This window comes from Siniperca chuatsi, linkage group LG15 (assembly GCF_020085105.1).
Source record: "Siniperca chuatsi isolate FFG_IHB_CAS linkage group LG15, ASM2008510v1, whole genome shotgun sequence".
Classification (NCBI taxonomy): domain Eukaryota; kingdom Metazoa; phylum Chordata; class Actinopteri; order Centrarchiformes; family Sinipercidae; genus Siniperca; species Siniperca chuatsi.
In genome coordinates, this window is record NC_058056.1 from 19,477,652 (window position 1) to 19,489,919 (window position 12,268).

General features: G+C 40.9%; 1 protein-coding gene across 1 annotated transcript; it reads right to left on the minus strand.

Annotated features, from left to right (window-relative positions):
* Nucleotides 1-3,024: 3,024 nt before the first annotated feature.
* On the minus strand, nucleotides 3,025-10,685 carry LOC122862076 (otolith matrix protein). The gene is made up of 9 exons (XM_044167292.1): nucleotides 10,132-10,685; nucleotides 9,783-9,919; nucleotides 9,296-9,398; nucleotides 8,875-9,060; nucleotides 7,663-7,837; nucleotides 6,899-6,966; nucleotides 5,677-5,861; nucleotides 5,238-5,409; nucleotides 3,025-5,075 (listed from the first exon to the last, which is right to left on the minus strand). The coding sequence occupies exons 1-9, from the start codon at nucleotides 10,220-10,222 to the stop codon at nucleotides 5,065-5,067; spliced, it is 1,128 nt and encodes a 375-aa protein (XP_044023227.1). The 5' UTR covers nucleotides 10,223-10,685; the 3' UTR covers nucleotides 3,025-5,064.
* Nucleotides 10,686-12,268: the final 1,583 nt, after the last annotated feature.

Genomic DNA, 12,268 nt, shown 5'->3' on the forward strand with positions numbered 1-12,268 from the left:
GCGTCATTATAGAGGGCAACATGCGCCGTCACACAAACTGAGCGCAAAACCATATTTGAAATTGATAGCCAGTCTCGTGAGCCGTGCGTGTTTGTGCTGCTTGGTTTTTATTGTGCAAGTGATCCGGGGAGCGTTATGGGAGCAGAGCGATAAGCCTGGTGTCACTGGCGTCTAATCATACTCCATGTTCCTTATCGGCTCCGGGCTCAGGAGACGGCATGAACTGTGGAGAGGGAGAAGAGGAGGATAAGGAGGAGGAAAGGGGGATACGGTGGGAACTAGAGATGGAGGGAGAAGGGGAGAACAAGGCGATGGGAGAAGAGAGGTGAGGAGGAGAAAAAGCGAAGGACAAGAGGGGGGAGTAGAGAGGACGTGAGAGAGGAAGGAGTGGAGATTTATGGGTCTGCTGCACTAAAAGCATATAAAGAACCAGTGCCAAGCCCCGTGTCCCGACTCACCTCACCTCCCACACAACACAAACCCACCGTGTGTAAGAGGATCCGCCACTTCAATGCAACTTCCCACTGCGTGCGCACATGTGTGGGTATGCAGTCTATGTGTGTGTGCGTGTGTTGGGGTTATCAGGAGTGCTAAGGATGGGTGGTAATTGAATAATGACAGTAACGCCTCTGATGGATTACCTGTCACTCTTCCCTCTTCTCTCCCTTCATCACTGTCATCCCTCTTTTCTCTGCCGCTCTGCCTCGCAACCTTCGGTCAAATTGTCTCCCGTCCGTGCCGTCACCCGTGCCGGCTGACATAAAGACACCCACAAACACACGAAATAACACGTCTGCGCGGATTCACACACACACACACACACACACACACACACACACACACACACATCCATGCCACAAACATGTATCCTCACACACTTTTATATTGGCATTCACAGGGAGTGGAAGAAGTATTCAGATCCTTTACTTAAGTTAAAGTTAAAATTCCTGCAAGTACAAGTAGTAGGTCACAAGTGCTCTTAATGCAAAATGGCCAGATAAATGTAGAATTATATAATATTTAATTTTGTTGTAAATGTAGTAGAGTAGAAGTAATAGAAGTGAAGTGCTATAAAGTGATAATTAAATTCAAGTACAAGTATCTTCTAATTGTCCTTGAGTAAATGTTTTCCACCACAGATCCTGATGTTGTAGCTGGTCAAAGATGCACATTTTTTTACTACTTTAAGTACTGTTGGGTAGTTTAATCTATAACAAAGCATCATATTTTATAAGATAGTCGTATGTTTTGTAAAATCTCAATATGCAAATGAGAAAGTCATATACATTAGTAAAAAGTAAAACATTTCCTCTTGAAATGCAGTGGAGTAGAAGTGTAGAGTGTCATAAAATAGAAATACACCAAAGAACAGTTTTGAGGTCAAAACTGTTTGAATGTTTAATTATTAATATTTAATTATTTATTGTTTGTTTTTGTATAGACTTAATTTTTCTTTAAAAAAAATTATTGTCAGCTGATTCGTGCTGCCTTCTGTTTACATTGTATGTGTCTCTTATTTTCAGTGATGGAAAGTAACTAAGTACATTTACTATGCTTATAATTTACCTGAGTATTTCCATTTTCTACTTTCTACTTCGACTTCTACATTTCAAAAGGAAATGTCACCTTTTGCTCATTACATTTATTTGACAGCTATGGTAACAAGTCACTTTGCAGATTCAGATTTTACATAAAATATGTGTGCATATGTGCATTGTAATAGATTAAAGCACTCAACAGTATATAAAGTAGCTAAATTTGGCTCCACCTCAACCAGCTACAACATTAAAATGCTGCTTACACAGAAATGCATCGGTAATCCAATAATATATCAGTCTAATAGGGGGGACATTCTGCTTCATGAGGACTGTTACTTTTGATACTTTACGTACATTTTGCTGCTAACAGGCCTTTTTCACAGCAGCCAGTTTGACTCGTCATAGTAGGAAAAGCACAGGTGTTACTATTTATAACATTAACAATGGCTTCGTTACATTCAAGTGTCCCAGGAAGCCTTGACAGTGTGACAGTGAGCCAGCATGCACGATACAAGGACCCTGAAACCAAAGCAGCTATTATTATTATTAATGTTATTATTACACCTGTGCTTTTCATACTGTGACATGTCAAAATGTCTTCAGTGAAAAAAAGCTTTGTACTTTCTTAAAATTTTGATTGCAACACTAATACTTGTGGGGGAGTATCTTTATACATTGCTACTGTATTGTATAATCTGTAACCTTCTTGATCTCTTCATCTTTTTTCACTTCTGTTATCTGTTTTTTATGCTGTTTTGTATAAGTGCAAAAATTTGTTTTTTTTAATTACTAGTTCCTTTCCACCACTGGCATTGACACACTTTCCTCACTTTCACACCCACACCTCAAGGTTGAGAGGGCTGTATTGAGGCCTCGTTTTTAATTTAGCATTACAGAAAAATGGCCAGCAAGAGAGCGAGGATTGAGAGCGATTGCCGCACTCTGCTGCAATGCAGTTCAATCTACAGTATCTGCTAGCTGCAAAATGGTTCTCCTCCATCACAGACACAGACTTTCTCTAAAGGATTAATGTTGTAAATCAGGTGAAGCAGAGCCAGCAGGGGCTTTTGGTCCATGCTGGGTAGAGGCCTGTCTCTACGTGGAGACCACCTATGATGACGGTGTGTCCCTGATTTACCTGTCTACCTGGGAGGTGCTTCTCTCCACCTGAGTGAGCACCTAAGTCTCTGTATGCAGGTCTTTGTGTGTGTGTGTGTGTGTGTGTGTGTGTGAGCTCCCTTTTTTTCTACTTCTCTAAGTCTTAATTCCTCCCCTCGCTCCTTCCTCCCTTTCCCAAACGACTGAGAGGGGAGCAAACGGCCTATTTCTGAGTGAATGTGTGTGCGAGAGGCAGAAAGAACGAGAACGAGAGAAGGGAGTGTGAGATGTAGCAAGAGAGATGATATCAAGCATAATTCATTTCCACACAGATATCATATAGCAGTTTCAGGATAATTAGAAGTCAGCTGGAAAGAACTAGAGAGGATTATTTTCTTTATCATCATTTGTTTAATTGGTTGAAAAAAAGAAGGTCTGCAGCACTACACATTCAGGAGGAGTATTTACATCAAGCCTCTTTGAAGACTGTCAGACAACAGTATAAATGAACAGCACCAATGTTACAAACCAGAGTTGAATTAGTACAACAGATATGCCTTTACCCTTCACAAAGGAGGTGCAAAATATTGCTTCTCTCAAGAATTGTGGCGTCTTTCATCTTGCACAATCACACTTTGCCATCAAGAGCCAAAACATAACGCATACAGCCGGCAACAGGAGATGAAACATGACAGTATTTTATTTCAAAAAGAAGGCATTGGGTTTTCTTTCAAAGCAAGAAAACCTGCAAAAACCTGCAGTTGCCTCTGCAAATCACTGTAAATATATTCCTGTATTTGTATCTGTTGTACTAGTTCGAACTTCCAGTATGAGGAGGTCAAAAACCACAAGGTTTGACGTGGAGAACTTCATCCGGTTTATCAGTTTATTGCCGAGCTCTGTGGTGCAGAATGTGAAAGAAATAATAAAGATGGGGGTGACAACTACAGCCCAGAATTACAGTCTGTTATACATTTTACAGTACATGATTCTGTAGGTCAAGTAAGGCTTTAAACTGGTTGGTGATTTAGCTGTGATTCTTTAATTACAGTCCCTTAAACATGTCCGAAAAATAAATGACCTTATGGATTTTTTGACAATCACCATTTCTTCATAGCACATTAATTCAGTAATACTCTTCTTAATGACAATTATTTGATAATATAACACACTGCACTGACTAATTTCTGCTTGTAACACCAGTGTCTCGCTATTGGTATCAGTCTTAAAGTATAAATGATAAATTGTAGAAAAATGCAGCAGCAAGAGTCCACATATTCTTTTACGTGTTGAAGCAGGACAGATTAAGTAGGTTTTGGAGAGCACATTTTGGGAGTTTTGGGTGATGCAAATGTTGTCACAGATGAGAAAATGATCAAAGCTTTTAGAAAAGACTCACTCAGGGGTCACTGGAGGCAACCCAAGCCCTAATCCAGTTTCTCCCTAACTGTATAGTGTAACAATACACTGTGAGCTGGCATAGTCCGGTCTACCATACCAGACGTGAGAAAGCAGTGATCCAAACTCGTAAGCTATACAAGCCATGGGAAAGCAGCAATCCTATCAACACACTAACACATAGGCACATAAACCTACAGACACACGCACACACACACACACACACTTTCTCTCACTCACACACAAACAGTTTAATATGCCAGACTTCCAATTAGGGCAATAATGGCTGTGGGGAAAAGTGTATACTCTCATGGACGCGTGCACACACACACACACACACACACACACACACACACACACACACACACACACACACAGTAACTGAGACTTCTAAGCCCAAAGTTAATAGCACCCAGTTGTTAAGTGCCAGAGACAGAGCCTGTGGGAGGAGGGAGGGTATGGGTGGTACTGAAGCTTTAGACTAATGCAACAAGAAGGACACAAACATACAGGGTAGGATCACTTAACAGAACTTTTTTTGTATGTATAAATCAATATTAGGAGGAGACGTTTCATGTTTATGGGGTAATTCTGCTTTTTAAAATGCTTTAAGAAGAGACAGAAACTGTCAATAACATACGAACTACAAAACTCATTAACCTGCACTTCTTTTCTAATTTATTGGTTTTTATTTCTATAATATTCTTTTCTATTTCCTACTCTTTCTTCCCAGTGTCCTTTCTTAAACCTAAGCTCAATTTCAGGGACATTTTCTGAAGTTTTTCTTAGCTGATTAGCCCCTCTTAGCAATGTCCTACCCTGCCAGCCAGCATACTAGAAGAAGCACTAGAGCTTGGACAAGGACAAGGACATAATAATAGAGAATGGGTGGTGGAATGCAGAGAGAAAACATCCACAAAAAGCAAAGCAGAAAGGATAAGAGCTGGCGAGACGGAGTGGCAGAAGGACACAGATGGAGACAGAGGGATGGGGTGGAAGTTGATGCGCTGGATGTCTTCCTCCTGTTCCATCAGCAGAAGCCTGTTGGAGGGAAAGCGCAATAATGAGAACAGCTGCAATGGATACACACACACACAAAGGAGAACACACTCCTCCAGCCGTTTAGCCAGCAGCTCATCATCCGCAGATCCACATAAACACACTTTTACACTCAGGCAAAAAGACACACACCATCACTCTTACCCTCACACTCGAAGGCTTGCAGCTTGGTGGTGTAAGTGGGGCCCAGCCAAGAGGTGTAGCTACCCAGAACCCTTTGCAGGTGGTGGGTGGCATCACTGAAGAGCAGATCGGATTCGCCATAGCCTGCTGAGTTGAACAGACTGAAGCCCTCGGTGGCGTTGCCAAACACATTCTGCAGGAGAGAGAAAGTGTGTGACAGGACTTAATGCATGAGGGCATGCATGAATGTACGTAGGCGTGCTCTGCTTACGTGTGTGTGTGTTTCTTTGGGTTTGTGTGTGTGTGTGTAGCCATGGGATCAGCACAGGACGTATCAGTCATCCTGGCGTCTCCCACACACACACTCACTAAGGAAGAAGGATGACAATTTAGCAGAAACCTGCTGATTAATAACACAGACTCCACAGAGATATGAGAGGCAATTTCTGTCCACACCCACCTGTAAACGTTCCAGGTACTTCCAGACGCGACACTTGTTCTCCATGCGCACCACCACAGCGTTAGCGGGGACGGCTGCCAGGTGGCATCGTTCATGCTCGTCCAGACCCGCATCGGTTCCATCTGGGCACAGCAGCTTCAGGTCCTCCAGCTCCAGATCCAGGGCCCAGGACTCCTGGTTCTTACCTGGGCAGGAAGGTGAGTCCGATTTTAATTCAAGCACATTTAGAACGCCTACTCAAAGAAGCACTATGTTACTTTTCATAGAAGAAAAAACACAATAATTCTCCTGAAAATGAAAAGTTGAATTTGTAAGTAATGAAGTGATAGTCACATCATGTATCATTTATTATTTATGTCATTAACTAAGAGTTTAAGTTACCTAACAGCTTAAGAAACGCTTTAATTTGTTTTGATTTGATGACTCAATTATTGCCACATTTGGAACATTTTTCAAATAGGGTGTTCCTCATTAAGGGCTTAATCTGAATGTTGATGTTTTATTTGGAATATTTCACATTTAAATTTTGAGAGATTGGGTTGGCCACCTAAGAATTTCAAAAGCAAACAAAACTCCATTTAGCCAAACAAATAATTAGATGAAGAAGATAGACCACCTTGAAACTACTTTCTCACTCCCTAGACAACAGCACAGACCCTCTGTGTTTTCCTGACCTCCGTTAATTGGTCTGACTCCGGACTGAGAAAGCACGCTTTGTTAAACAGCTACAGTGTTTGTGGCGCTGGCATCAAACTACTCCTTCTCGGCTGCACCAACAGAGTCTGTGTAGCGTGACTGTGATAATGATCACCATTAATTTTTGATGTTGCCCAAAGCGGAGGAGCAGATGCAGCAAACAGAGAATTAGGACATTCCTGAACCACTGTCCGCCCCTTCCTGTCTGTATGTTTCTTTCCCTTTCTCACCTGTGTTCTCTTTTATTCTTATTGTTATCCCTCTCTCTCTCTTTGTCTATCTCTATCTCACAAACACACGCATATCATATACCATATTATTTCAGTGTAGTCTGTTCATTGTATTCTGGATTTCACATACTGTAAAATACTCTAATGAGAAACATTGTGAAACACTGACATCCTGTGTCTTGACATGGACTAGCACTTGCTGCTGGTCCCAAGTAACCTCATGCATCATTTAAATTATAAAATGACATCATTATATAATCGGTGGTGTAGTCTATAAAATACACAGTAACGCTAACCATCCAAATTGTCAAACACTGTTGTGTGTTTGACAAACGCCACGTCTCCGAGGTTCTCTGCCACACACCTGAAAGAAAAACATAAAACACATGAATAATCAGACACATGTCATCTATAAATAGATCAAAACATGAATAAAGTGGAAATGAGCACACTTGGGAATGTTTTATTGTAACGTGACTCTGGAGATCATAATTAAACTCCCTTTGCCACCTATTGTTGCGCTTCAAGAATTAAAAACAGCTCCTGGAGCCCTTTTATTCCCATCTCAAACACACTTACTACTATGCCAAAGGCAATTTTACTGAGCACCACTGCACTGTAACACACAGGAATATATATGAGAATGAAATCATGTCATTGTCTACAACTATAACACACAGGCAATGAGTGAAACTGTCAAAAGAAACTGCAGCGCACAGGAATTCATCCAAGGTATTTGTTCTCTGGTATTTTTATCTGTTTGCAGACTGTTTTAATGAATGGAGCATTTCTCTGTCACCATATTATGTCACATTTTACGCTTTCTACAGACTCTAAAAAAAGACTGGGGTTATTACACATTCATCACTGTATTATTACTATTATCACTGTATTAGCTTTTTTCAGAGCAGGAAGCTCTAATTATTCAAAATTTTCCCTTTATGGAGACAGTAGGCTAAAATAGATATAACGTTGCGGAGACACAGAGGTTGTAGCAACTCCTCCTCCTCTGGGTGCCATTAGTGTATTATTTCCCATGTCATTAGTGTCAGTTTTGTACCTCAGCGCCCCTGCCTCCCCGTAGTGCCTCTCTCTGTGGTTGCTGGCACAGATATGTCTGTCGTTCTCGTCTCCTATACAGGCCTCACACAGGTTCTTGGGGTTGTTGCCTCTGGGGTCGTGCTGGGGGTCCTTAACACCTGGCACGCAGCTGTAGCCAAAGAAGTTGCCAACGGCTGGTGAAAAAGACAAAGAATGAGTTAGGGGAAGAACAGGAAATGTTAAAGGAGGGTAATTCATTTTTAATTAACTTATCCTGCACTCCCTTAGAATTATACTAAACTATATTAAGTCTATTCAAAAGAAGTGGTGTCAAAAAAAAAAGGGTCAAACTATGGTTAATCCTTGGAGCTGAAACACTTTGAATTGATTAATCAATTAACACAAAATCAATCGGGAACTATTTTAAAAATCAATAAAAAATGACATAACTTTGTTTTATGTGATAGTAAAATGAATATCTTTGGGGTTTGGATTGTTAGTTGGACAAAATCAAAGCAATTTGAAGACAGAACTTTGGCTTCAGGAATTGTAGCCATTTATCACTTTTTTCTAACATTTTATAGACGATCGATCAATTAATTTAAAAAAACAATTGGCAGATTAATTGATATAGAAAATAACCATTACTTGCATTAGTTAGTTCATTTGTCAGTAAAGGATGAATTACATGTTGGCTCTTTAAGTATTAATTGATAATTGTCTTACGAGATGTTTTTGGTCCTATTTGTAGTGTTTTATTATCTATAGTGTTAACTGACATGTCAGTAATGCTTGTTTTTTTCCTGTTCCTACTGAAGATAGAAAACTTTTGAAATGAGTTACAAATATATAGTTTCATTTTTCTAACTTTAACCTTAACCCAATTGTAACCTGTACCCTAAAATCAACACTCAAAAAGTGGTCTCTATGGGTTGGTGTGCATTCAGGTTAAAGTCCCCGCCGGGATATAAGAACATGAAACATACACACACACACACTCCTCCCAACCTCACATTTACAGAGACAGATGCACTGTTCTCTAACTGACTCTTCTCCTCTTACCTCCAGTCCCCTGCATCCCTTCACTCTTCATTCCACGTCACTGCTCTCTGAACCTATCATATATCCACACATCAACACACACAAACCTTTCCTGACTCCATCTTATACACCTTTATACACCTTTCCTGACTCCATCCCCCCCACCCTCCTCCATCCCTTTCTGTCTCACCTCTGGGGAAGTTGCACTGCTCCCCTACGCTGATCTGGGAGGTGTTGACCAGGTAGCCAATGGGAACAGTCCACCCCACCGTGGTGCGTATGCCAGGGTGACAGGAGCTGCGCTCGTGCATCTCCAGCAGGGACAAGTCTGAGGAGGAGCGACGCGCCATCGCCACCACATAGTAGCTAATACCATCTGGAGGGAGGGTTTGGGAGAAAAAACAGAGGGGGAGAAAGTAAGTGGGAATTGTTTTTCAGATCAGGGGAGCATGAAAATGAATGATAAAGAAAGAATAATAATGTGTCTACACACTGTACGTGTGGCTCTAGTAGGCTGAGCATACTTTTTGTAAGTTTGTTGCCAGATCTGTTGATTTTGATATATTTGCCTTCCTGTATTACCTGCTGCAAGGCTCAAACCTGTGACTTACCCACTCCGTTGTGGGACTCTCCTGCAGCCAACTCTAGACCGTGGCAGAGGCCAGCAGCATAGATGTCATCTGCAGACATGGAGGCTGCATCTGCTGTCCCATTCTGACAAATACACATTTATTTTGTCAATATTAAATGACTAAAGGATGCTTGGTTATTCCAAATGGTCTGAAATGGCAACAAATACTGAAGGTGCACAAAACAAGCTTGTTTTGTTTGTTCCATGCAGCTGAAAATATTTCACAGATATAGATACAGATATTTCTGAAAAAACAAAATGTGGCCAGTTAATGAAGATGTGGACATATTGAGATGGTGCAAAACAAAATCGTCCAGAAGAGCTGCTGAAGATAATGTGTTATATTTCAGCCTATTTCTCCCCCACTACCAAAACCTCTCATTTTCTTCAGAATTTGAATAATTAATGAAGGTGAAAATAGTCATGTTATATAATGCAGGCTTTCCCATCCATCTTTCTTCAGGTACCTTGATTTTATCCATACAGTCTCTGGTGTTCAGGCCACGGACACATTGCAAAGTTCCTCTGATATTCCGAGCTGTGGCATTCCCGGCCAAATCCAGACACTTCTGTTCTTCAGCGTTGGACAAGACACACCAGGAGACTGAACAAAAGGGTGCAAGAGTTGCAAATTAAGAAACAATTAAATGCAAATGTTCCTGTAGAAGAGCACGTACACTGTACCTGCAAATGTTTCATAACTACACCCCAAACTCAACCTTTTAAGACATTTTAAACATTACTTTAATCATGCAACTAAGTAAGCGTCTATTCAACAATTTTTAGATCTACAAATTGACATTCTTTTGGATCTACCTGTAGTTTTCTGATTGGAGACACAGCTGACAGACAGAAGAGGCAGAAGGAGGAGGAAAGCTGCAGGCAGTCTTCTCTCTAGACGCTCCATGTCGGCTCTGGTAACCTGCTTGGATCAATCTCTCTAATACAGCAGAGATGAGGAGCAGGTGGATTTCATTGAAAAAAAGTCACTCAGCTACCCCCTCCCTCTCTTATAACCTGGTCCTGAGACAGAAAAAGAGAAAGAGGGGGAGAGAGAGGGTAAAAGGTGGGAGAATGAGGCAGGTAGGCTGGATGTAGATAGAAGAAAACATTACATTATTCCTCTATCCCCACAGTCCAAGTCCTCACTAGATAATCCTTCCTCCATCCCATGATAGCAGTATAGCATTTCCCCCTCCAATTATCCACTGAGCCGTATCCCCAGCGGAGAGGATAGTGGTAGACACACGTAGGCTCGGAGCAGTTCAGGTCACCTGGCACAGAGTGTCGACCCGGGGTCTTTAATGAAAAAAGCTGCGGACAATGTGTCTCTGTGCTGGAGCTGTGTTCGTGGAGAATAGATACTGGCTGGGTCTTGCTCCGACTCACTGGAGACTAAAGCCCCAGGTAAGCAAGAACAAACAGCACTGGCTATTGTTCGAGGCCACGGGACCCAGTGGAGGGAAAACATATCGGCTACTTGATACAATTCTCCCTTTCCTCTCTCTTTGCGCAAGCGGACACGCACACACACACACACACACACACACACACACACACACACACACAGGCATTTTTCTGAACAGCCACTGAGCCAACCAAGAATTAAATAAACAGGTAAGAGTTTGTTGAACAGACAAGTAAAATGAATTCACCTTCTAATCCACCTTTTAGTTGCAGTGTTAAGCAATGTCAGATCTACATGGTTGCTCGGGAGATGAAGGGTCATCTTAGTTTTCATGCAGCTTTTTAGACAGGGAGAGCTCTTGTGGGATATCCGATCCTCAGCATGCATGGGTGAATGGACAAGGAAGCTCAGGGGGACTTTTTAAATCAAGCAATCACAAAGTATTCCAAATGAAATATGTGCTTTTTTACTTTTCTAGGGAAACTGTTTAGCTGAGGTGGTAAGCAACAAGTAGACAATGATCTAAACAACAGCCTCACTCATTAAATATATGGCATTTGCTTTGTGAAACAACACCTCTGCTAATTTCCCCTAACACTAAATGTTTCATTTCACAAAAGTGCATTAATTTCTTATGATATCAGTGGAGGTAGTCTTTGTTTCAGGCATGGGGGCCTGCCTGTGCTATTAAACACTGCAGGAAACCCTGATATATAAAATGGATTTTTTTATGACTGCTGCATGTGATAAAAACGTTTATCTAAAACTCCCTCTGTAAAAACCTTTGACTACTATGTCAACAAAATGAAACAAGAATTTCGAACCTGGCTTTCAGATTTCTGTTCTGGAAATGTATGCAAATTAAGGCATTTTTCTTTTACAATTTCAGAAAACTTGTAACACAAACAACAATTGTCTAAATGTAATAGTAATCAACTGGGGAAGTTTCATGGTGATATCTATTAGTTAAATTATTTACCCTATTCACCTGGAGTGTTTCCCCTTAAGACAAATCACTCTGATTGACGATTCATAGAGAATCAAGCATTGATCTAAATTTAGCCAAAACTTCACTATGCCATCTTTCTATGGAGCTGCCCCAGAGAACGACAGTGACTGTGATGTTAGGCAGACTTTTCACATTTAAGTAAGTATGCAAACAGACAAAAAAAAAGAGTGTGGATTATTAGCTGAAGTTAGGTCACTTAAATGTTACTTAAAACTGTCAATAATCTCATAATGTTGAGAAACTGACCCATGAAGTTTTATTAGACTATCAGTCATCATTGGTAGTTATTAAACGAATGTTTTATATTGGAAGATTTAATATTTGTTAACATATTCTACCCGGAATTGTTCCCGGATGCTATAATCACTGTGACCTTAGATTGCCAAGTGAATGCTCACCCACACAGACTGGACTGTACGATAAATGTGAGATTTTTTCAGAGTTAAAATTACAGGATATTCAGTGACTTCTCCCTGATATTCCCTGAAGCTGTTAAAGTTGTGTGAGTCATGCAGTTTGTATTTGGAGGGGACATG